Source organism: Antechinus flavipes, chromosome 6, assembly GCF_016432865.1.
Source record: "Antechinus flavipes isolate AdamAnt ecotype Samford, QLD, Australia chromosome 6, AdamAnt_v2, whole genome shotgun sequence".
Taxonomy (NCBI): Eukaryota; Metazoa; Chordata; class Mammalia; order Dasyuromorphia; family Dasyuridae; genus Antechinus; species Antechinus flavipes.
Genome location: NC_067403.1, coordinates 197805606 through 197831535, shown reverse-complemented (window position 1 = coordinate 197831535; position 25930 = coordinate 197805606). Strand labels below are relative to the sequence as shown.

Below are 25930 nucleotides of genomic sequence, written 5' to 3'. Positions count from 1 at the left end.
CATAAAACTGCAGTGGTACCTTTACTGTCTCCCTCTTACTGCCTTTTTTTTGTTTGTTTTGTTAAAGTACAAGGTGCTACTAGTGTGGCATATTATAATTATTAATCACTAAATCTCATTGATTTGAGACTTAACACTTTTCAAATTAGCATTCAGAAATAAATATTTTCAATAGTAAGAAATTTTAATGTGATTGGCATTGTTTTTATGCCATGGAAAATCTCTAGTACCGTTTCACAATTTTTTTATCCTGTCTCAATAATTGTAAGCTTAAAACAACCCCACAATTGAGCAAGTAATCAAATTGCTGTTTGTATCATATGACACAGTAACCCATAATACACACTTATTGAACTTTATCAAGGTTCATACTCTACAGTCTGAATTTTAAACACTTCATTTATTCTTTATTCTAGAGAAATATGTTCTGGGTTTTTATTTTCCAAAAAGGAAAAAGAATATTTATTTTTGAATTCAGTTTCCTATCATTCTCCTGCTCAGTGGCTCCTTAATGCTTCTATTAAGAGATACAAATCTTTAGCCAAACATTCATGGCCTTCCACCTGCAGTGTGGCTGCAGCCTACTTTCCTTTCCTTTTTCATGTCATAACCCTTCACACATTCAGACAGTCTAGGTAAAGTAGTCTACTAGCTATATGAATGAAGGAATGAAATATTTTAAAAATATTTAATATGTGCTACATGCTGAAGATACAAAGCAAAAATCAAGGTAGTTCCTGCCCCTCACTGAGCTTATGGTCTGACTGGGGAGGCAACACAGGAGAGTGATGGCCAGGGGAGGAGTGCTGAGCTGAACAAAAGGACCTTCCAGGCAATGTTGTATTATGACTTTAGTCATGGGAGCAAGAAGTGGAAAAGTAAGGTGTTGGGGAAGAAGGGAGATGATAGCATCTACACCAGCCTATAGAGTCCTAGGTATTCAGATCCAGCCTACTGGTCACGAAAGCTGTCACAGCCTCTTTTCTATATGTTACTTGTTAAGAGGCAGCCATGTGGTACACTGAATAGACTGGCAGACCAGGAAGACACTGTGTGACTTTAGACTTCACCTCTGCCTGCCTCAGTTTCCTTATCTGTAAAATAGTGATCATAATAGCACTTCCTTTCTGGGGTTGTTGTGAGGATAAATTGAAAATGAGTAAACCTTTGTGAACCTTACTGTGGTATATAATTACCAGCAATTATTACTATTACTATTGTTATTGATTTCTCCATGTCTGATTCTTTGACTCCAAGATTAGGCCAGCCCCTCTCCTTCAACTCTCCTCTCCTCCTTCATGCATAATTCCTGTCTTTCAGAATTTTTCTCTTTCTCAACTATGCTTAGCCCAGTTATAGTCTGTGAAGTCCCCTGTGAATCTTTTGTCTGAGAGTCTGGGTGTTTCCTTTACTCCTATTATGTTCTAATGTGCATTACACCAACCTGTGTATCTGTGCTATGCCCAGGGGTATGGAATGGAGACTCTTGAGGACAAAAGTGGTCATTTTTTCTTTTTCTTTTTCTCAGGATTGCGCACAATGCCTTGCACATAAAAGGGTTTAATAAATGTTTCCTGAATTACATTGGCCATGTGGGCATTTAGCATCTCAGAGTTTCAGATCTCTTTTTGGAAGAAAAATTTATACCCAAGCATATTTCTAGACCCCTAAAGTCAAACTTAAGGGTTAGGTTGGTTAGCAAATAAAAACAATGCCCAAAGATTTGTTGGTGATATAGGACAAGTCAATTTAAATCTGGATCTCTAAAATGAAATGTAAATTTGTTAAAAGAATTTAGATGATTAGGTAACTCAAGTGTGAAGATATAACCCATTAGGGGTGTCATGCCAAATTAACATTACCAGCCCTTTAATGACCTCTCATTTGTATAATCCCTATTTACCCTTATGCACACCTGGGGTCTGCTGGGACAGCAGGCTAGGTCTTTTTCTGGCTCTCCTAGCCCTTCCTAGAAGAAGATAAAATGTAAACTTGGGCATTTTATCTCAGACACACAGAGCCACCATTTAAATGGAGGATGTGTCAGCAAGTTTAAAAGGTAATTAACTGGTAGATAGGGTAACTAGGATAACTACAGCAACCCTGGAAGGAAAGAGCAGGTTTATTCATGATTCCAGAAGGCTGACATACCCTCTGGTATTTCTTGTAACTGTGCTTTGCCAGAGAGACTATCCAAGAGGGAAGGATAGGTCAAAAAACTAGCATGGTATAGTGGGAAGAGAGGACCTATAAAGGAAGAGAGAGAACAGAGTCAGAAAACCTGGTTCACAGCCTAGTGGTGTTATTTATTAGCTCTGGAACCTCATAATAAGTCGCCTGACCTCCCTGGGTCTTATTTTCTACATCAGTAAAATGAGGGGGCTGGACAAGATGGCATCAGAGTCCCCTTCCAATTCAAAATTCTTGGCTCTGATGAATTCACACCAGCTTGGGGATATAGGGCAAGCTTCTCAGACAAGCTGTGTGAAATAGTGCAGGGGCTTATAGATTTTTGAACAGAGGAGTGACATGAATAGATCTATGTACAGGAAAGATTTTTTTATGGCAGTGGAAGGAATGGAGTTATTTTTTGAAACAGGTTCTTTGGAGCCCTACAATGAAAAGGAAGATAGTATGGGGTGGTGGAAAGAAGAGCAGAGAGACAGCCTTGGAAGAGCACAAAGTTGAGAGGTAGAATGTCAAGAAGGCCAGTTTCACTCTCTTGTAGAGTGTAGACAGGAGTAAAATGTAAGAAAACTGGCAACATAGGAGGGGGAAATAGTTGTGAAGAAAACTAGAAATTTTTCCATTTATGTTGGAAGTATTAGGGAGCCATTAGAGTTTATTGAGTATGGGAGTGACATGGGTAGATGTATACTTTTAGAAAGCTCACCTTGGGAGCTGAACAGAAGATGGATTGGATTAGGGGAAGACTTGAGGTGTGGAGACAGACTAACTAGTTCAGAGGTGAATTGATGAAGGCTGTACTATGCTTATGTTGGAGGATACAAGTAGATAACTATGAGAGAAATTAGAAATGATAGCACTTGGCAAGATTGTGTATGTGCAGTAAGTGAGAGTAAGGATAGATAGTACCTAGTTTGTGAGCCTGTGTGACTGGGAGGATGCTGGTGCCCTCAACAGTAAAAGATAAGTTCAGAAGAAAAGTTTTGGGGAAAAGGTAACGAGTTCATTATTAGACATGTAGAATGTAAGATGTCTGTGATAAAATAAAAAGCTATGAGATAGCTTTGAGGTGTTCAATAGACAGCTGAAGATGGAAAACTGGAGGTCATGGTAGGATTGTAAAAATAAGTCTATGAATCATCTGCATAGAGATGATAATTGAATCCATGGAATCAGATGAGATCACCAAGAATCAGATGAGATCATGTATAGAGGGAGAAGAGAGAACCTAGGACAAAGTCTTGGGGAAAATCTATAATTAGTAGCCATGATCTGGACAAAGGAGACTGAAAAGGAGCAATCAGGTTAAAAGGGGAGCCAGGAGAGAGCAGTATTCCAAAAAACCTAGAGAGAAGAGAATGATAAACAATGTCAGTGGCTGCAGAGAGATCAAAGGGTAAGAGCTGATGGCTGGTGGGACTTTAAAAGTCACTTTAGCAACCCCTCTTATTTTGTCCTTGAGAAAAATGTGGCCCAAAAGAGGAAGGGATTTAATGCTAAGGTCACAGAAAACCTAATAGGCAGGAGAGCTGGGATTTAAGCCAAGTATTTTTTGATTCCATATCCAGACTTGTTTCTAGCATATCATGTTGCCTAACAACACTGTGACAATAGCTCCCATTTCTCCACATTGTTTAAAGTATGATATAAATGTGGTTATTATTTTTTCTTATTACTGAAGTAGAAAGTGAAAATACTATTATTCCCACTTTATAAAGGAGAAAACTGAGGCTTGAAGGATAAGAGGAGAGAAATTTAATTGCAAGAACTGTAGAATTTAAAGGATTAACTTTTAGTTAATTTGGAACATTCCTTTAAAATTCTGTACATTCATCTGATAATGAGGTCTATTAATTAAATAGTGAGTGTGCTCAAGTCATTTGATAAGTGACAGGGATTCTCAGGCTATTTTTATAGACAAGATGGAAAGATGTCATTGATGATATTGTAGTTAGAATGACTAGTTGGATCCCAACATTAGTAAAATTTGGAAGATTTCAGGTCATTCTATTTGTGAGGCTGGAGACAAGTGAAACAGACCTCATCAGCACTGCTGAATGAAGACTGCTGACAAGTCTTCCCAGGAAGAAGGATGTGGGTTTGCAACAAACTCTTCATTGGTTCTTGTCATTGAGGTTGCTAGGACAAAAACTGATGGCTCTGTCTATTCTGTTTCCCATTGACCTCTGAAAGCACTGTAGTAGAAGGAGTTTCTTTCTGTCTCATTCTCCTGGAGCTCCTGTACTTTCACTACAGGGAATGGTATATGCTAATTGGCCCTGTGCCTCTTTACTCCTGGTCTATGGTGTCCCAGTTTTTTGGACATAAACTATGCTGGCTCACAGATTTTCACAGAATTGCAGAGTTGGGCAGAACCCTGGAGACTTTCTAGTCCAACCTGTACACAAATAGTCAGCCCCTTGTATCCCAATATATCTGACAAGGGACCTTCCAGCTTTTCCTTGGGACCCACTGATTCTTGATAAGCCCTTTCCTGTTTAGGTTAGCTCTGTTTGTTTGGAATTGTTTTTCCCATCAAGCCTAAACCTACCTCTACTTGAATCTTCTGTCCACTGTTTCTAGTTCTGTTTCCTAAGGCCAAGAGGAACATTTTCATCTCTCTTCTACATGACACCCTTTCAGATACTTCAGACCAATGATCATGCTCCTCCAAGCATCCTCTTCCTCAGTTCTTTGAACAATCCAAATATGGCTTAATTTCAAGACCCTTCACCATTCTGATAGGTCTTCTGAATTGATACTGCAGTTTATAATTGTCCTAGACATGTCACCCAGAACTGACCACAAAATAGTTTGGTATGATCAAGACAGAGCATGACAGGGACATGACTGCCCCAAACTTATTTTGCTTCTCCCAAGGCAGCCTAAGATGCAATTATTACTTTTGACTATTATATCACACTTTTGACTTATATTGAAATTGAAGTCTTAAAAAAAATCAACCTCAAAAATACAAGATAGGCTAAACATGACTATATCATAATTTATATGGGAAAAATTACCCCTGAATGTTTTACGGAATTCCAAGTTTAATATGAACCAAAAGTATGATGGAATGATCAAAAAAACTGTTGTGAACTTGAGCTGCTTTTCAAGAAGTGTAATGTCCAGAACTTGGGCTATGACAGTTCTTGGTACTCTGACCTAGGCAGATCGCCTCTGGAGCACTCGATTCAGCTCTGGACACTCGATTTTAGAGAACCCATTGGCAAACTGGAAAGCATTCAGAGTAGGGCATCTAAAAGGAATTTGATTTCATGTGCAAGGGTCTTTGAGTTCATGATCTCTCCTTCAAATCCCAACTTCCCCCTCCTACCCCTTAGTCAATTAGTTATCAAGATTTGCTGATTCTCACTCTGCCCCCACTTTGCATCCATTCCCTTCATTTCGTTCATGTTCGTTCAGATCTTCATCATTTCTTACCTGGACTATTGTAACAGCCTCCTCCCTATCTCTCCTTTTGCCCTTTTTGCCCCCATCCCTAACACAGTTTTCAAGGTGACTTTCCTAAAACACAGGCCTATGTCACTCTCCTCAGCTCATTAAAGTTCAGTGATGATGTTCCAAGGCAAAATGCAAACACCCTTCCCCCCCAATCTGGCATTCGATCTTCTTACAATTTCAGCCTGTCTTTGCAGACTTATTTCATGTGACTTCCATTTACATATACTACATTCCACACAAACTGGACTACCTTCTGTTCTTTTTATAAATGATACTCTTTAACGTCATGTCTCCATGCCTTTGTATAGGCTCTGTCCCATTCCTGGAAGGCTTCCCTTTCTCATCTTCACTCTTGGAATCCCTGGCTCCCCTGGGACCTCAGATGTTCCTTTCTAAACCCCAGATTTTTCTGATTCCTCCAATTATTGGCATTTTCCCTCCCAAGAATATTTACTTTGTTTTCAATTTAAGTTTATTTTATACAGTTTATCCCTTCTATACTACAGAGATCAGGGGCAGATCACATCCCTGTGATCTGGAAAATTTGTGTGAAATTTTTTTGGTCCTCTGTTCATACCAGAGAAGTCTAAATTTTTCTTTTTCTTTTGTGGGGTGTTTATAGTATTTTATTGTAAAATTTGGGTTAAGTAATTGGTTATGGATTCTGTATCATCTTCTGGCCTTCATGTGTCATTTGTGGCTTTTGCAAAATTCCCCCAAAATTCTCATTTAATTTCTTATGCCTACCTGCAATATATTGGAACTACAATGGGGGAAGTTGCAGTGTGGGAAGGATAACTGGAATTTCCTTTGGTAGAGTTAAAGTGTTTTAAGGGCAGGAACAATTTTCATTTTTTTTTTATATCCTTCACACCTCACCCAAAGCCTGGCATGAAGTAGATTTGGTATGTATCTGCTTAATAAATGCTCATTTAAATGAATTGAGTCAGTAATAAATTGTATTATCTTGGATTTGGCCCAAAGTTCTAATCAACTGAGACCTTTTTGGAGCCTGACTTATTCATTGTGTTAGGTCATTAAGCATTCCATTTATGCCTTTAAGTTATTAACAAAATTATTAAAGGGCACAGAACCAAGCAGAGATCCCCGAGTTCTTTCAGTAGAGACTTCTTTCCATATTAACGTGGAATCATTAATAATTACTCTTGAGATCCAGCTGGTCATCCTGCTCTCAATCCATTCAGCTTTGGACCATTTATTTAGTCTCCTTGCTTCATCTTTTCTACAGGAACAGTGCTTTGACAAAATCCAGCTCCTACAGCTTCTTTTTTGAGAAGCGGTATAAATGTAAGATCTGTATAAATGTAAGATCTTACATTTATACAGCACTTTCAAAGTGGAGCAAAGCCTTTATTGGGGGTAATTGTGCCTGGGGGTGACTGGACCTATTATTTAATTGTTATGGGGTATTTCCTATATGGCACCTGATTTGCCGGCAGCTGTTAAGTAGATTGTCTCTAATTTAGAGTCTTGGACAGTAAGCCGCCTATAGTCACATATCTGGGTCAGATGGCCTCTGTGAGCCTTGGCTTTTTCTAACTCAGGTTCTCATCCATTTCACTGTTCTCCCCAATAACCTAGCTTTTGGCTGAAATACGTCACTGAATACTCCATAACCCCGATTTATGATATTACTATGAGCAAATCAGCACCATGAATTTTGTTAAAGGTGTATGACCCATGCAGGACTGCACAAGGAGAAACTTGAGTCTTAAAATCAATCATCATTGAAATGTAACTTCTAAAAATTCAGTAATCTTAGATCAATTGGTTTGACTTTTTTTTTTCTGTGCCTCTCGTTTGATGATCTTTATTTTGGACCCAGAAACACTTTAGGATCCTGAAAACCATTTCTGGAGAGATGTGACCATGTTTGTAGAGATGACTGTTCATCCTTCTCCTTCTGTGAGTGGCAGTATTGGCTCTGCCATCACAATCAGATCTTACAGGATCTCAACTGGCTCCGGAGTCAAGGGATGTGCACAGGGTTAGAATTTGTCTCTCTTGGCCCTTGTGACTATGGATGACCAAGTCATTTTCACTCTCAGGTTCTCTGTAAAATAGAGGAGTTGAACTCCTCTTCTGACTGAATCCTGATCTTTTGGAGAAATCACATAGGAAGGACCTGCTTATGGCTAGTGCTGAGGTCAGTGCTGAAGTCAGTGCCTTCAGGGGAGAGTTAAAAAGCCTCAACCTCTGCCTGGCCCTGCCCTGGTTCCCAGAGGCGCCCCCCAAACCTGTCTCAGTAATGGGATTGTGCAGAAAGGCGCCAAAGGATTTGGGGACCTGCGTGACTTTAAAAATATTTTAAAAAATACAGTTGGTTGTCTTTTCCCAGCAGGGATAGATTGCCTTACATTGGAGTTCATAAAAGGTGCCACCCAAACTCCATAGTAAATATGGCCCTTGGGGTGAGTTGCAGTTCATAACATTAGTTTATATTCTGTCACCGTTTTTTCAATTAAACTTAGGTGAATCTGAAGTCATTAGATTTAGGCTAAATCCACACAGCTGAAAAACCTGGGCTCTTTTTCTTTCTCATTTCTTTCTCTGAATTTTCACTGAGGGGCTTTTATCTTCCCCTTAATCCCACCATTTCTGTCAGGACATAATCTCTTTCTCAAATTTACATTTTAATTACAAGGCCAGCTGAACTAGGTAAAATCAATAATGTCAGCATTCAGCAGCCTAACTTTCAGCTGAAACCCCAGCCTCTCTATTTCCTCCTATCGATTTATCTCTTGAACACTGTCTGCTTTATTGCTTCAGGCAAATAGGTGCCATTTGGTCAATTTAAACAAAAAAGGGGATTTGGACATTTTTATGATTCTTTCTAAAAGCAACTCTGGGAGTACATTTGAGCCAAGACACTGTACTTGTATTTGCCGGGAGGCAAGAGGCAGTTGAAATTCCCCGATTTGGGTGTTTGTAACCATCCCATTTTGTTTCTTGTTTTTCCAAGAGCCCATTATTCTTTCTGAAAACGAATGTTCTTGGTGTCTGAGGAATGCTGTCTGCTTTAGGGACTTTTACTTTAAAAGTATGTCAGTGAGATTGATTTTCTACAACAATGTTAAAATGGGAGGTGGGTTTTTTTAAACGCCGTTAGTATTTACCCTTCTTTAACACGCTTACCCATCTTTTTAATGGCTTAAAACAACAAATCAATGAAAAATATATTTCATTCTTGTAACTCTTAGGAATTCTTGTATTGATCTTTTAGTTGTGATTGTATCTATCTAAATGTCACATTGTTCACTTATCAGTCTTGCCCTTCCTCCCTCAGTGGGGGTGAGTGTGTGTGTGCGCGCGCTTGTGTGTACATGTGTATGCTCTTGCGTTGCTCCCTTCTACATGTATGTCATTGTCAATAAGTGGGTTTGCCCCTGAAATTGTACAAGAAATTGGAAATGTGAGCTTTTTAAAGATGAGGCTTTTGGATAGAGGTCTCCCCATCAATCTTTTAAATACATATCAAAAATATATGTATTTTAGAAACATCATTTTTTATTTTCCTTTTTTAACATGGGAAAGTATAGTGCTTAGGGGCTCCTAGGAGCCTTGTAAGTGTATGCCTCCCTCCCACTTATTGCCTCTAAACCAACTCAAAATCAGAATAATTATCAGGATTCTTTATTTGAGGAAAAAGACATATTACAATGGTTTCATGAAAATAGATTTAATTATAAGGGATTTTAATAACAGAATTGAGATTTATAGAAAAGATTTCTGAATCTTATTCTTTTAATTTAGTTTGCTTTGGACGATTAAATCTCAGAGGAGGAAAACCTTCACTAACATAGCTGAACATATCTCTTTCCCAGAGAAGTTGGGAAAAAGTCACATTTCTGAAGAATTCCTCTATTCGAACATAGGCATGTCTGTTCTGAGGTGTCTGTTCCTTTGATCATGAGCCTGATTGGTCTGTCATTCTTAGAAGCAGAGTTTCCGACTCATTAAGCTTATTATTTTCCCACTTTATACTTTTTTGTGTTGGGAAGTTATCTGTCTTGGAAGGATTTAGTTGGGGTAAAATGATCAGAAAAAAAAGGAGTAGTTTTCTCACTCAGGGCTTTAAGAACCTTCCTTCCATTGCAAGATAATGATAAGATCTAGGACTGGGAGAAACCTTAAGAGATCATCTGGTCTTACTTCCTTATTTTATGGGGCTGAAAAGTAGGCTTAGAAGTTAAATGACTTAATATTATATTGGTTGTAAACAGTAAAAAGCAGAAGTAGGATTTGAACCCAGATCTTAATCCAAAAGCAGAGCTGTTTCCTGGAATGATGCTAATTGTGTTTGTTGGGAAGGTTTTGTTTTTTTAAATCTAAACTTTGCACATCCCCAAAGTCTCATTGGACTGGCACTGCTGAAGCAGAACCCAACTGTCAGTTATCTAGGAGAGCTTAAATGCAATGAATTATCCGTACTTATTATATCTCCCATTTCGGGGCAGGGTGCACTTTTTGTTACTTCTCTGTTCAAGGGGTATACTTTTTTTTTAAATAACTTTTTATTGACAGAACCTGTGCCAGGGTAATTTTTAATAGCATTATCCCTTGCACTCACTTCTGTTCCGATTTTTTCCCCTCCCTCCCTCCGCCCCCTCCCCGCCATGGCAAGCAGTCCTTTACATGTTGAATAGGTTACAGTATATCCTAGATACAATATATGTGTGCAGAACCGAACAGTTTTCTTGTTGCACAGGGAGAATTGGATTCAGAAGGTAGAAATAACCCAGGAAGAAAAACAAAAATGCAAGCAGTTTATATTCATTTCAAGGGGTATACTTTTTATTACTCCTCTAGCCTAAGAATATCCACAATATGAGGAAAGGAGTTTGTGGGTCATAATTCAGCTGAGGACCACATAGTTTCTAATCAGGCTGTAGGGTAAAGAAGGGATGGTTTGGAGCTAGCAGATCTATCCATGTGATTGTGAAAGTGGGGTTGGGGTGAGATGGATGAGATGAACCCTAAGATTATTATGAAAGGTAGGAAACTGGACTTAGGAACAGGAGAGGCTGAATTTTAATCCTGCCTGATATTTAACTGTATGCCCTAGGCTGAGCCTCTATTTTCTCGCCTGTAAAATGGGGTGATAGTACTTGAATTACCTCCTTCTAGGACTGTTGCATGGACTATGTGGAATAATATGTGAAACACATTTTTGAATCCTTAAAATTCTCTATGTAAATAAAGTATTATTTCCCTTAAACTTTTAGTTAACTGGTTGTTTTGGGGATTGAGTGGATCAATTGAGTGGATTCCAGATCTCTCTTTCCCAAAATGAATAACCTTAAGAGCTGCCAATGTAGACAGTTGTCTCTTGTAACCTCTTATTTATTTCTTAGTCCTTTTAGTATCTTGATTTGACAAGTCAAGGTATAAGGGCCTAGTTGTAAACTGAAAAGTACAGAGAAAGATTTAGGGGTATGAGGCTTAAGAAGTTACTGCCAACAATGCTGACATTTCTTTGTGTGGTCTTCGATGGGGACAATCTCTCAGTCTCTTTTGATATTTCTATTAAAACTTGGGAGATGGAACGTAGTGTTTGGTGAAGGCAAGTCTACTTTATTCCTTCTTTATTGTAGTTTAAATCAAGGCATTGCTGGTTTACTTTTGTAGACAAGTTAATTTCATTTGGATTTTATCTTATCTGTTTTCCACTGTCTCCATATTTAAATTCTTGTCTCACCCAAAATCATTGTTACCATTTCTTTTCCATCTGCCTCTGGGTTGGGCTATTTAACAACTATGGATGTTGCTTCAATGAGTAATCTAAGAGTTGGTCTTGCGGTGGTGGGTCACTTTGGTGGTTCTTTTTTGTCTTAGCTTAGCTGTTCAGTTGGAAAGAATCAATTTTCCTTTTCTGAATTAATTGTTTGGGAATACTGTGTTTAGTTAGAGAGCCCCAAGGCCCTTGAGAGGGTGGCTCAAAAAACAGAGTGGATTTAGAATGCTAATCATTTTGCTCTTTTTCCAGGAAGAGTAGCAAATAAGGTGAATTTGTGTTATTCTAAAGGTTATTTAAACTGAGGAGCAATGTGATTTAGCAAATGGAGACTGAGCCTCTGGATTTGGAGGACATTCCTTACTAGTTGTCTTACTTTTTGGCTATGAGACTTTGAATTTTGTTCCACTGTCCCTCTGATGGGAGCATGACAGTTCTTTTCAATTACTGACCAGATAGAGAATCCAGAGGATTTCGATGACAAACTGTAAAACACCTTGACCTACAAATCCCACTGACAGACACTTCTTTGTTCCAGGGTTGGAGCCCCTGTCACATCCGTCAACCCCGAGTAAGGGAGGAGGAATGAAGTCAGGAGGTCTCAGCTCAGCTGCTCAGCTAAGAGCCAATGAAGACGAATTGGACCCAACCTGTGCTGCAGCTACCCTGAGGGTGCTCCGAGACAGGCTCCCCATGTTCTCTCCCCTGGCCAGCAGGTTTCTTTCCAGACTTTGTATTCCTACAGAAACATGCCTGTGGGTCTTGCTGCACAGACTAATCCTAAGACAGCCAAATTATCGATGTGCTTTTCTGGCACCATCTTGTTTGGAAGTCTAGGCTTTACTGATAAGCCTGGCTTATTTTTTAGTTAAACCTTCACAAATGGTTACATTTTACAGGAAAGGAAGATTGGGTGGGGGAAATCACCCCTTTGTTCAGTTATCTGATAGACTTTTCTGTGGAAGAGAATAGATTTGTTTTAGAGGGCAGAACTGGATAGGATATAGTGGGAGGACATTATAGGGATACAGGAGATGCAGCTTTTAGCCAAATATAAATAGTTATAATAAGCAGAGCTATCTAATGCTAGAATAGGCTTATGCCTAATTCTAGAAAAACAGAGTATCCACATTCTGTGGAATGGAATATCTCAAGGGGTAGTGAGTTCCCCATTGCTGAAGATTTTAAAACAGAAGTGAGATGACTAATCTTTAGAGATATTATAGAAAAGATTCATCAGCTGAACATAAGATTGAATTAGGTAATTTCTAAGAGCAATTCTAACCTTGAAAAGTCTATGAATATATTATTCATATTTTACAGGGTCTCAGAACTATTTCATAATTGTATAAATGGCCTCTGTCCCATAATGGGAGAAAGGATATGAAAGCTATAGCAGACTGTTATAGAAGAAGAACATTATTTTCTATGGCAAAGATTTTCCAGAACTTCTCTGGCAGTAGTTTTTAAAAAATCAAAATGGGCATTTTGTTTTCAAGAGCATTTTGCTGTATTTATTAATTAAAAGTAATAATGAATTTTCACAATTGGCCAAATATTTTCAAAAGGTTTGTAGATGGTATCTATAAAATAGTCTTTTTAAAAATAATATATTTAAAGAATAATTACTTTCTGAGGTAGATAAACCAATTCTTCTTTCTCCAAGTTGCCTTTGTGAAAGAATAGTACCAGATTTAGAGATAGACTTGTGGGATCTTGGGCAAGTGCCTTCTTTCTCTTGGCCTTTGTTTCCTTACCTATAAATGAGGAGAGGTACTGAGCTCTTCTCAAGCTCTAAATCCTATGAGTTTGAGATAGTCATATTGGGCTAGTGGAAGAAAAAATACAGAGCTGAGTGTTCTCTATGGTTACTGCTCTGCCCATGGCTGCTCCAAATTGAGATCTGAGGTTGTTAGCGGAACCTCACTTGAATGGGACAACCAGCCCCAACATGGGCTTGTACTGGATGCTCTATGTGTAATCCAGGAGCGTCTCATCTTGGAAGACTTTCCCGACTGTATATCTAAACAGCCAAAGATAGGAGAAATGCCCTTGAGTAAGATCTCACATTTTTGACTTTCTTTGTAACAGTTTCTGATATAAATAGGTAGCAGAAGAATTATCACCCCCATTTTAGTAGAAAAGATTATTCAGGAAAGGAACTAACTTCTCTGTGGCCACAAAGCTAGGAAGTGGAAACTTCAGGCTCCAACCAAGTCTATTGCTCTTCCCAGAAAGCTACACAATCTTTCTTGGGAGGCCAGTCACAGTGACATTGTTACTGTTTTCCATCAATGACTTTTTCTGTGATTCCTAGTGTATCAGGAAGTGCCCCAGCAGCTTCGATGGAAGAGGCTGATGATAGCCAGAAAAGGAAGCTAACAGAAGAGCGAGCAAGAGCACCTGTGATGCCCTTTGGGATGGACCTTTACTACTGGGGAGAGGAGCAGCCCACAGCTGGGAAGATCCTTAAGTGAGTACATGTGTCTGGGTGGCCATGGAAGAGGAAAGATGGCTCTTTTCAGCTGTTAGGCATTCTTCTATGCTATCAAGCTACTGACCCACATTACTTCTCCCTTTCTCCTTTGTTGTTTTTGTTGTTGGTTAGTTTCTATAACAGAATTTATGGCTTTTTCAAAAGACTTTTTTTTTCTTTTTGCTGAGGCAATTGGGGTTAAATGACTTATTCAGGGTCACAACTAGGAAGTGTTAAGTGTCCGAGACCAGATTTGAACTTGGGTCTTCCTGACTTCAGGGCTGGTGCTCCATCCACTGCACCATCTAGCTGCCCTTCAAAAGATATTTTTATTGATATCTTTTGTTTTGATGTCAACAAGTGTGTCCTTCCCTCTTTTTTCCCTCTCAAAGAGCTGCCCTTTATAACAAAGAAGAGGGGAAAAGCTGTTTAGCAAAAATAACCCTGCATTTAAAAAGTCTGTTATTATCCATTTTGTGTCATATCTGTTGTTCTTTATCTCTGCAGAGAAGAGAAAGAAGTGCCTTTCTTATCTCATTTTTGAGATCCAGCTTGATCATGATGATTTCACAATATTCAATTTTGGTTGTTTTGTTATTATTGATCTTTCCATGAGCTTTATGACTGTTCTTATATATATATGGGCCTTCTTCCCTTTGTCTTTGACTTTGCTCCTTGGTGTCTAGGTCTAATTAGTGTTCTGCTAGCTCAAATGTATTTACACCATAGGGACTTTTTTTAGTTTCGTTCCAAATTGCTCTCCAGATCAACTGAATCAATGTACAACTCTACCCTGCCTGTCTTCCCACATCCCTTTTAACACTGACCATTTTAGTCTTTTGTCATCTATATAATTTAATGTGTGATGTGAAATTATTAAGGTTTGTAAACTTTGATTTATATTCAGTCTTCTTTTATTTTTACTGTTAGTGACTTGGAACTTTTTTTATATTATAACAGATTGAATTTCCTCTTTTTAGAACTGCCTTTCTATGTCTTTTGACCAATTATCTATCAAGAAATAATTATGTTTCTTACATATTTGTAACAATTCTCTACTTATCATGGACATTAGACCTCTCCTAAAGATACTTGCTATGAAGGTTTTTTTCTGAGTGAACTGCTTTTTTCCATTCTAGCTGTATTGATTTTGTTCATGTAAACACTTCTCAATGTTCTGTTATCCAAAATTGTCCATTTTGTCTTCTATGATCAGTTCTATTCCTCATTTAATTAAGAATGTTTTCCCTAAGTATAGATGGATAACGTACCTCTTTCAATTCTCTTCTAATTTTTCCTTATGATGTATCCTTTTATAATTAGAGCAGGCATCCAATTGAACCTTATTGTTCAATATATTGTACATAATGTTTGCCTAAACCTAATTTCTGCCGAACTGCTTTTCAGTTTTTGAAATAGTTTTTGTTAAATGGGAAGTCATTGCCTCAGGAGTCTTCTATGACGGTTTCCCTGATTTCCAAATCTTCTTCATCCTATTGGTATTGATGCTGTCCTTCTTATTTTGTAGAGAACTTTATTTTATATTTCTCTAATATAATCACTTAAGTGCATACACACACACACACACACATATATAATCATTATTCTAATAAGACAAAACAGAAAGGCATCTTAGAGATCATCTAATCCAGTCCTTTCATTTTGCTGACAAGGAAACTGAGACTTGTCCAATATCACAAAGGGAATGTCAGAGTTGGAGTTAAATCCAGGTCCTTTGACTCCAGAACTAGAGCTCTTAGATAGGGACTGGATGTGAGGGCTTGCTTGCTTGTTTGTTTTTAGTATAGAGAATTGCCAAGGAAAGAAATTCATTCTGCTTGTGCAGACCAGCATCTTCTCTGCAACACAGAGTATTACAGGGTTGCCCAGGTCGTACTTCCAGTTTATGTCACACATGAGACTTGAACTCCCATCTTCCTAGCTCTGAGGCTGTCTCACTAAACCACGCACTCTGTAGTTTTCCTGCTGCTAATCCCTAAATTCCATGAAGGCAGGAGTCGTATTTTATCTAAACTTCATATCTCATTCAGTGCTTAGCATGCTTGTTGAATGAATGTCTGCATGTTTTTCTGTCCTTAAACACCATCGTCTTTCAAACTGTGCTTGACAGGTATGACTCAGCCTGGTCTCTGATGGCTGTCATCATTCCTCCTCTCTTTCATCTGAGTCTCTCTTCTTTCCTCTGCCCTGTCTGCTCCTTGGGCCAGTGGTAGTAGAAATTATAGGAAGAGAAAAAATTAAGAAATAAAAAAGTCAGTAATAATAATGTATTTTTACCTTGAAAGTGGTCATCATTGTCCATCTGCACACAGAAAAATCTATTCTCTGGCAATTTCATGTCATTGGATACGGCTCTTAGGAAAAACCTAATGGACACAGTTTTGCAAATAATAAGGTACGTAATGGCCTTGAGCATTTCAAGACCTGGATTCTCTGCTCAGTTCTGTGCCTTCTCTAGAATTGAGATGAGTCACTTTCCTGTTCTGGGCCATCATTTCCCCATCTATGAAATGCAAGAGATAGGGGCTGGAAGAGATTATTTCTAAGGGCCCTCTTAGCTGCAAAACACTGACACTTTGTGATTCTTTTGTACCCGGAAAATTACTTCTTAGTCTATTTTTCAGAAGAAGTTTATGGATATTTAGACATTTGGAGGAACATATTTTCTGTTGTTATTAAGGCTTAAAAAATCATAATATTGGCTCACAGAAGCTATTTGTGTTTGTCTTCTGACCAGGCCTAGCTTTGCTCTCCCAGTTTATTCTGACAACCAAAGAATGATTGTTTCCAGCTAGAGAACCTGAACCTGAGATAAATCTCTTCCCATTGTGGTAAATGTTTAAGTGGAGTTGTGTTTCTACACAGTTCCCAGTGGGCAAAATCATTATACAACCAATTAACACATGCATTCTTCTGCATTGTTACCTGACGGGTATTAAGAACTTTTTCCCTTTAAAGAGTCAGTTCCCCTTTGATTGGGGTCAGGGAAAGATTAGGGGTGATTATGAAGCAGGAAGTAGTAGTTTAGAAACATGAAATATATTATTGGAAATGATAATGTTGATTAGCATGGCATTATATGGCAAAAGGTACAGACAGGATTTGGAATCAGCCTCCCTAAACTGGAATTATAGCTTTGCCACTGGGTGTGACCTTAGAGAGGTTATTGATCCTCTGAACCTTCAGCTCTAGAAGCAAGAGGTTAGACTAGTGATGCCACAGGTCTTTTCTAGCTTTAATGTTCTCTGATCCTGTGATTCATGTGGCTCTCCAAGCACCTTATAGTGATGAGTACAGTTGAATAGGGGCCTGAAAAACTGTCTGATGACTCACTTCTGTCATCTGCTTTTGCAAATGGAGACATTGGGAGTTCTTTCTATCGAGTCCTCTGCAGGGAATAGCTACAATCCCACCATATCTCCAAGAACTGCTGACTGAGAGGCTACTCCATCCTTCCCTGGGGCCTGATCACATGAGTATCAGAAGAGGCTGAGTTTCTTCAGGGCTTCCCTTACCTATTACTAGTGTCTGGTCAGCCTGATGATACCCTTAAGAGAGCTTAAAAAACAATAATCAGATAATTAACTATGAACAGTGTTCAGAGTTAACCATGAAATTAGTTTTAGAAACCTTTTTTTCCCTTGCTTTCTTCCTTGAAGACCATATGTATAGGAGAAAGAACACTGCATTGGGAATCTGAGTTTTAGTCAGAGTTTTGCCACTAATTGGCTGTGTGATCTTGGGTAAATTTTTTTCTTCCCTTTGTCTCAATCTCCTCATCTAAAATAAGTAGAATATGTGATCTCTGAGCCCCTTACCAACCCTAATGTCCCTTGGATAGCCTTATTCTATCTCCTGTATTTCCTTTCATCTCTGCTTTTGCTGCCTCTTTTCTTTGAGGAAACTGTAGGATAAACATTTTCATGTCTCTTTGGGAGTCATGGAATGGGCAAAAAGTGAACAATTTCTGCAGCAAGTTTTTGCTTCCCATTCAGTCAGAGACTTGTACCTGATTCACCCTATAAGTGTCATTTGAATCTTAAAACTGGAAGATGGTGAGCGGTCACCTGTGACATCCCGCAGCCTTCAGGATGGACCATCCTTCTCAGTCATCTCAGCAGAGAATTGACCCTCTTCTTTAAAATCTCTTAAAAGGGACTGCCACGCCAGCCTTCTTCAGTAACTCAGCACTCCTTGGGCTTGGCAGTCTGCTGAAATGTGACAATCCCGACATCCCCCAGACCCCCCTTGGAATGCAGCACCCCTCTGCCTGCTCGTCTGTACCTTGGGCCAGGACAAGCCTGTGCATCGCTGCACACACCCAGCATTTCTGCTTCCCATGACATTGAGCAGACACCTCATTTGGTCTCCCCTGGTGAGGAAGATGCCAGATCTTTCGATGTGGCTCCTCTGATATCTGTTCTCTTTGCTCACACGGCCACTTCCTGAGTCACTTCCTGTCTCCCACGGAAACAGCCTTTAGATCGGGCTCCCGGCCTCATGTCTCCCTCTCCAGTCCATCCTCCACACTGCCAAAGTGTGGCTCTAACCCTGATCACCCCCCTGCTCAATGAACTCTATTGGTTTTCTACTCCTGGGATCAAATACAAGCTCCTCTGTTCGCCATTCTAAGTTTTTCACCACCTGTCTGTCAACTGCCTTGTTAATATTTTAACACATTGCCCCCCTCCACAGGCTCCATGAGTCTGGCCCACTTGCTGTTCTTCACAAGACACTCATCTCCCACCTCCATGCCTTTGCACTGGCTGTCCTGCATGCCCGAAGTGCTCACACCATTTGCCTTTTTCTCTTTCACCTCTGCTCCATAGAGTCCTGGCTCCTTTAAGACTCAGCTCAAGGGCCATCTCCCGCAGGAGCCTCTTCTTGGTCTCTGCAGCTGATGGGGCCCTCCTTCTCTTTGTGATTTTATGTGTACTGATATATGCATAGGTTCTCTTTCCTCTTTCAAGGCAGGGCTGTTTTTTCCCCAGTGCTTAGCAAATGCTTAACACTTGTTGATTGATAGTTTGCAAATGAAGGCCTAGAGAGGTCACATGTACCCCCATGTCACACAGAGTTAGTGACACATCAGGACTTGAACCCAGTTCTTCTGGTTCAAAGTCTACTCATCTTTCCATTGTGCCCCATTATCCCAATGCCAACATCACTGATATCTGGTGGGAATGTTGTGACAACAAATTGCTAAATAATTGTAAAGTTTTGAGCCAGGCATGTCACCTAGCTTCTGTTCAGTTCCCATTTTTATTTTTCTAATAACCAAAGTGATTTTCAAAGTGTTTAATTAAGATATAAATTCCAAACTAGTACAATATTATCTGATTTTATACTAGTTTTTAAATTTATTCCATAAATCAGACAGAGCAAATACACATCCATAATGATTAAAACTTAGGGTTTTTGCTTAGCATTTAGGAGAAGATGATCTGAGAGAGACTTTGTGGTGGGAGTTTTGAAAAGTGTGTGTGTGTGTGTGTGTGTGTGTGTGTGTATGCACATGTTTGTGCAATGTGCTTGTATGTGTGTGTGGCCAGAATTTTCTGATCTGAGTGTATCACACACATTTTGCATTTTGCATGACATTTCTACCCTATGTACATTTCATCAAAGGTTCTTCACAGGCACCTCTTATTACAAGATAATGAACCTAATAATTACTGTGACATAGTGTACACTCTGCTAATGTTAAATGGCTGGAACACAAGCAGCTGTTTCAAAGTAGCCTCAATATACAGAGTGTTGCCAACCCCTGTTAGTGTTGTTTTAGCATTTCATGGAAGACTACGTGGAAGCTTATATAGATCAGTAGTAAAAGAGCAGAGCGGCTGACCTCGCAAGTAGAGATACCTGCTCTGTCCCACCACTGTGAGCATATACAATTCAGTAAACCTTTATTAAGTGCTTACTATGTGTCCTGAACTTGTGTACTGGGGAATCAAAAAGTGGCAAAAGACAGTCTCTGACCTCAAGGAACTTACAATCTAATTTGCATGTGTGCACATGCACACACACACACACACACACACACACACACACACACACACACTCCTTGATGACACATATAGTGTTCTTTTAAATTACATGTCCCTTCATCATTTTTATCTGCTCTTTCTTCACTCATTCTTGGAATGGGCTTCCTTCCTCCCCCAATTTCTTTCCCAGTCTCCTCCCTTCAATGTCAGATTCCCACTCAGACATCTTCTAGGTGCCCTTCCCCTGTCCTGGCTGACAGCACCCTCTGGTTCTTTGTAACCCTTTACTTAGAGACCTGATTTTGGAACTGATTTTGCTCCCTCGTCACAGTCACTTGTGCTCATACAGCCCTCTTAGACTGTAAGGAGAGCCAGCCTGTGTTACATTCATTTCTGTATACCTATTGTAAGGCACATTGTTTTTTGAGTAAATGATATTTGTATTTTATGAATATAAAGCTGCAGGACAGGACTTTTGTAGTCAGCAGACACACACACACACACACACACACACACACACACACACACACATATGAGCCTTTTAACCTATCTAAGCCTCAGTTTTCCAATCTGTAAAATGTGTAGTATTGGATTTAATGACTTCTAAGTTTCTTTTCCAGCACAAAATTTATGGTCTGAATATGAATATATAAGTGTAGCAAACACTCGAGTCTAGATTTTTATTTTTAGCTAATTAGTGTTTATAGTATAACATGGTGCAGTGGATAGAGCACAGGGCCTAGAATCGGACTCATATGTATACTTCAATACATGTGAATTTATTTTAAGTTGGCTCAATATACAATTACAGGTTGATTATTGTTCTCGTCTCCCCCTCCCCCACCATTGAACATAAGGCAGCATCTGCCTATACAAAAGACAGCTGAAAGGGACAAGGTCTGATGGGAATACATGTGTGTGCGTTGTCTTTAGAAACAAAACCATTGCAAGGCTGAAAAGGTCATGCCTATCTTCTGACTATAAATAAATGTCTGCGTGCACACACACACACACACACACACACACACACACACACCCCTAGGCAGCATTGCGTAAGGCTCTGCCTCTCTAGGCACACGTGTTCCTGTGTTTGGGTGTAGATCCAAGGGGCCGTGGCTTGCCAGAGCTCACAAACGGAAGGCACCAAGATTGATCGTTAACTCCTTTGTTTTTCCCCTTCTACCAAGTTGCCTCCGTGTGATTTAGTACATCGAGTACTGGATTTGAAGGCCAGAAAACCTGGGCTCATTTCCACCTCGGACAGTTAATACCTATATGACTAGATGAGCCCCTTCATCTCCATAGGCCTCAACTTTCTGATTTGTAAAATGGGGAGCATTGGATTTAATGACCTCCAGCCTTAAATCTGTGATCCTATGTTCTGGATATGAATACATGGATGGAACAAATACTCTAGATTCTAGATTTTTAGCTTTAGTTAATTAGCAGTAATACTATAACCTGGAGTAGTGGATAGAGCACTGGGCCTAGAGTCAGAAAGGCACTAGCTATGTGACCCTAGCCAAGTCACTTAATCCTGTTTACTTCAGTTCCTCATTTGTGAAATGAGCCAGAGAAAGAAATGGCAAATCACTCCAGTATCTTTGCCAAGAAAACCCCAAATGGGGTCACTTAGAGTTGGACACAACTGAAAATGACAGAACAAAAACCAACAAAATGAGTTCTAAAAGACCTATGATTTGAAAAAAAAAAAAAAAAGTAAAAGTATTAATGGACCTAGGGAGGAAGGAAGAATGTATTAAAAAAAAATAAACAAAAAGAGAAAAAGAGCTTTAGACTATGTAGTTTGCTGCCTCTAGGAAAGGGCAGTGGTGCCTGTGCTCACATGCACTTGTTTTCCAGGTGGCATTCTAAGATAATGGTTATTAGGGTAGTTCTCTGAGCAGACTGGACACCTCTTGCCTTCTGCTTCAAGACTAAATGCCTAGAGATGTGAGAGCCCAAAATAAAATATAGCAGAAATTTTGGGGGGCCATTATCTTTGTGGCTAAGAACTTGTTTAATATTTCAAAAAGTTGGGAAGTTTGTAAAACTTCTGCTTTTAAAATAGTAAAGTGTTTAAGATCTTGCTACCTGAATTTCAATTCCCCCCAAATGATTACCTAGAACTACATAGTGGAAATATATATATATATATATATATATATATATATATATATATATATATAATATATTTATTATATTATTTAATTTATAATTATAATTATATATATTATAATATATATTATATATATATAATAATACAAACAATGCACCCAAATCAAGACAGTAAGTATCCTTTTCTTTCAATCCCTATCACATAACCCAGCTAAAACCAAATTTATTTTTTTTTCCTTTTTTAAGATGCTCCATGACTGTTCTTAAAAATATTGGTGAGAGGGAGTAGAAAGCTTCAAAAGCTTCAGCAGCAGCCTCTGAGGGGCATCAGTTTTTTTGGTAAAATTACCTTGCCTAACTAAAACAAAGAAAGAAAGATTTAAAATAAATAAATAAATTCTCCCACCAGATCACTACCATCACCATGTGCACACAGCATGTTCTATAGATACATGAGTCCGTATATCACCAAACACTGGCCTTGTGAGGTATGTACTTGAGATTATTTTTCAGATCATACATGATCTCCAATGGTCTCATGACAATCCTGTGAAGGAGCAGAAGGCGGAAAACCAGGAATTATTATCCCTGGGTAACAGAAGAGGGAAATGACTTAGCATAAAAGCTAGAAGGCATCTTCGTGAATCATCCATCCAAACCCCTTCATTCTACACATGGAGAAACTGAGGTCCAGAGAATGGAAAAGAACTTCCTGAGATCACATCAGAAGGAAGGAGTAGACTCATAGTACCACTACCAAACCCATAATCAGTCACGTATCTACTATATGATAGAGCCCAGACTTCCTTGAGATCTCTGGGAGACAAGTACAGAGCTCCTTTCCTTGGACTTGGCTTTTCAGGGACACAGTAGTTCACCTAAGAAAGACATTAGCTCATTAAAGAGTAGAGAAATTTGTCTTGGTTCTGGAAAACCATTCTGTTCCATGAGGTTGGAAAGGTGATAAAAATATCATTGTCCTCAACCAATATCCATCCAGCACTTTATGTATGACCAGTGCCTTCACTGTGCTGGGACTCATGGGGGAGGTAAATTAAATAGAGCTAGAGCCAATAACCTACTCTCATACTCAGATACACATACACCCCCACATGCATAATAAATGCATACACATACACCACATACACCCTCCCACACACTTGCACATATATACCTCCTCCCCACTTCCATCCCCCCATTCATTCACTAAAAGAATCTTAAGAGAGGAGAAGAAATTAGATATGACATGTATAAAGTTTTGGGACTTTTTTGGTTATTTTATTGTGCATTATGGATTTTCATTTTTGTTTTTTTTCTATCTTCTCACAATGTGGAAACCCAGAATCAGAAAGCACAATTATTTCTATGGTTTTGTTATCTACAACTACAGGCTGATGGCTAGTTCAGACTTCACGGTTTTACCTATTTTAAAAATGAAAACAAGTGACAAAAATTGGAATCTTCTCATTCCTAGAAGTTCATCAGTTCCCAGATCCATTTGGATCAAAAATTCCAAACATTGAAAAAGGATGCTCATGTAGAAAATATGTACTGTGTAAGTTATATTTTTGTGTATGTGGTATAACAAACATGGTACTTAAATTTTTAAAATTGCTATCTTTTGTTTTTATATTACTTTTATTTTCCAGTATATGCCCTTTCCAGAAAGCTTTCCCATATAATAATTAATTTTAAAAAGGGGAGATTAACAGTTTAGCAAAATGTAACAGCATTTTAGCAACAGTAACTGAGCCTGATATTATATATAGCATATTTAGAGAACTAATGGTTCTCTTTTTCTGTAAAGGAGAGAAGGAAGTGCTTTCTTCTGTCTCTTGAGGCCAAACTTAATCATTATAATTTCACAGCATTTGATTTTGGTTTTGTTGTTGTCCTTTCCATTTCCATTTTTTAAAAATATGTTCTATTGAAATTTTGTTTATACTCACTTACATTTCCCAGTGTATACTTTTCTCCCTCTCTCAAAGAATCAATGACATTCTTTATAACAAACAATAAACAAGAAGAAGTAAGGGGAAAGTTCAGCCAAACCCACCAAGATATCTAGCATTGACATTATATTCAATGTTCCATATACCCATAGCCAAAAAAGCAGGGGGGTAGAGGATGTTGCCTCTTTGTAGCTCTTCCTTGAAGCCGAGTTTAGTTATTATAATTTCTCTGAAAATTTGGTTTTGCTTGTTTTATTCTTGTTGTTTCCATTTACATTGTTTTAGTCTCTTGTGTATTTATTTTATTGATTCTATTTACTTTGCTTTTCATCAGTTCATTTTCGTTTTCCCATGCTTCTCTGTATCTGTTTCTTCATATGCTAAATGGGGTTAATATTTGCAGCTTTATTGTAAGGATCAAATAAGATAACATATAAAGTACTTTGCAAACCTTAAAGTGCTATGTAAATGTAGCTATTATTTATCATACTACCATTCATAATTTTTTACAAAGCAGATATATGGAATATATTCCATTATATATATGAGTTACTTTTTGTTTAGATACTTCCTAATTGATGGGTCCCTGATTTGTTTCCAGTGTTTGCTACTATAAAAAAGTTCTGCCATAATTTTGGTGTATAGGAATCTTTTTAGTTAGCATTGAACTTCTTGGGATATAGTAAAGTCTCTGAACCAAAAGGTTTAGATTTAGTAATTTTTCTCTGCATAATTCCAAATTGCTTTCTAGAGTGTTTTGAACTAATTCATAGTTTCACCAAGAATGCTTTCATGTGCTCATTTTCCCATAATTCCTCCCACATTGACTGTTTTCATCTTTTGTCATTTTTGTCAATTTGGAGGGCGGGAGGCAAACTCTAGAGTTCAAACATGATACTTTATAAGTCAGCCATATTATTTAAGACATTTTTATCCTTAAAGTTAACTAGTTCTGTAAAGAGTAAAAAAAAAAAAAAAAAGATGTGTATTATGTAAAATACTTAAAATAGGCTAGATGTTGTTGGAGGAAATATCAGGTTTAGATAAGACTCTAGTCTTGGTTCATATGGAACTTTACAATCTTTAAAAAGGGTGAAACACATACCAAAGAAGTTATTAAAAATGTAATACTATAAAAATTTTGAAGTAGCAGAGGAAAATGGCAGAGGTAAAGTATAAGTATACCAAACTAAAGAATTATAAATAACATCTAGTCTACTGTGGTACTGGGCAAGTCAGTTTACTTCAAAGAGCCTTGATTTGTCCATCTGTAAAATGAGTGCATTAGACTAGTGCTGTATTCTTATAGTCCTGTGAAAGTCTAGCCATGAAGTTCTGAACCAGGAGGTTGGATTCTGCCTCTGTATAAGTTAAACATTTATACTATAGTGCACATGATAGCACACTATATTCTATATTACACTGTAAGTTAAATACTTATACTATAGTACATATGATAACATACTATATTCTATATTATACTGTAAGTTAAGCATTTATATTATAATACACATAGCACACTATATTCTATATTATACTTTAAGTTAAGCATTTATACTAGAGTACACATAACATTATATTCTATATTATACTATAGTACACATGATAGCATACTATATTCTGTATTATACTGTAAGTTAAACATTATACTAGGGTACACATGCTAATACACAATATTTTATAACATACTGTCAGTTTAACATTTATACAATAGTACACACGATAGTATACTATCTGTTCTATAATATACAGTAAATTAAACATTTATACTATAAAGCCTATTACCTTTTACTGAATTTTCATTATAGGGAAAGGAATTGGACCTGTGATTTCACTAGTATAGGGAATTCTTTAGTCAGAAAACTTCTTTTAACAATGTGTAACGGGGGCAGTTAGGTTGGCGCAGTAGATAGAGGACCAGTCCTGAAGTCAGGAGGACCTGAGTTCAAATCTGGTCTCAGACATT

General features: G+C 38.2%; 1 protein-coding gene across 1 annotated transcript in view; it reads left to right on the top strand.

Annotated features, from left to right (window-relative positions):
* UVSSA (UV stimulated scaffold protein A) overlaps positions 1–25930 on the top strand; it is a 97809-nt gene that overhangs the window by 52397 nt on the left and 19482 nt on the right. The window contains 2 exon segments of the mRNA XM_051964119.1: positions 11946–12123; positions 13725–13880. Of these exon segments, the coding sequence (XP_051820079.1) occupies positions 11946–12123; positions 13725–13880 (334 nt within the window).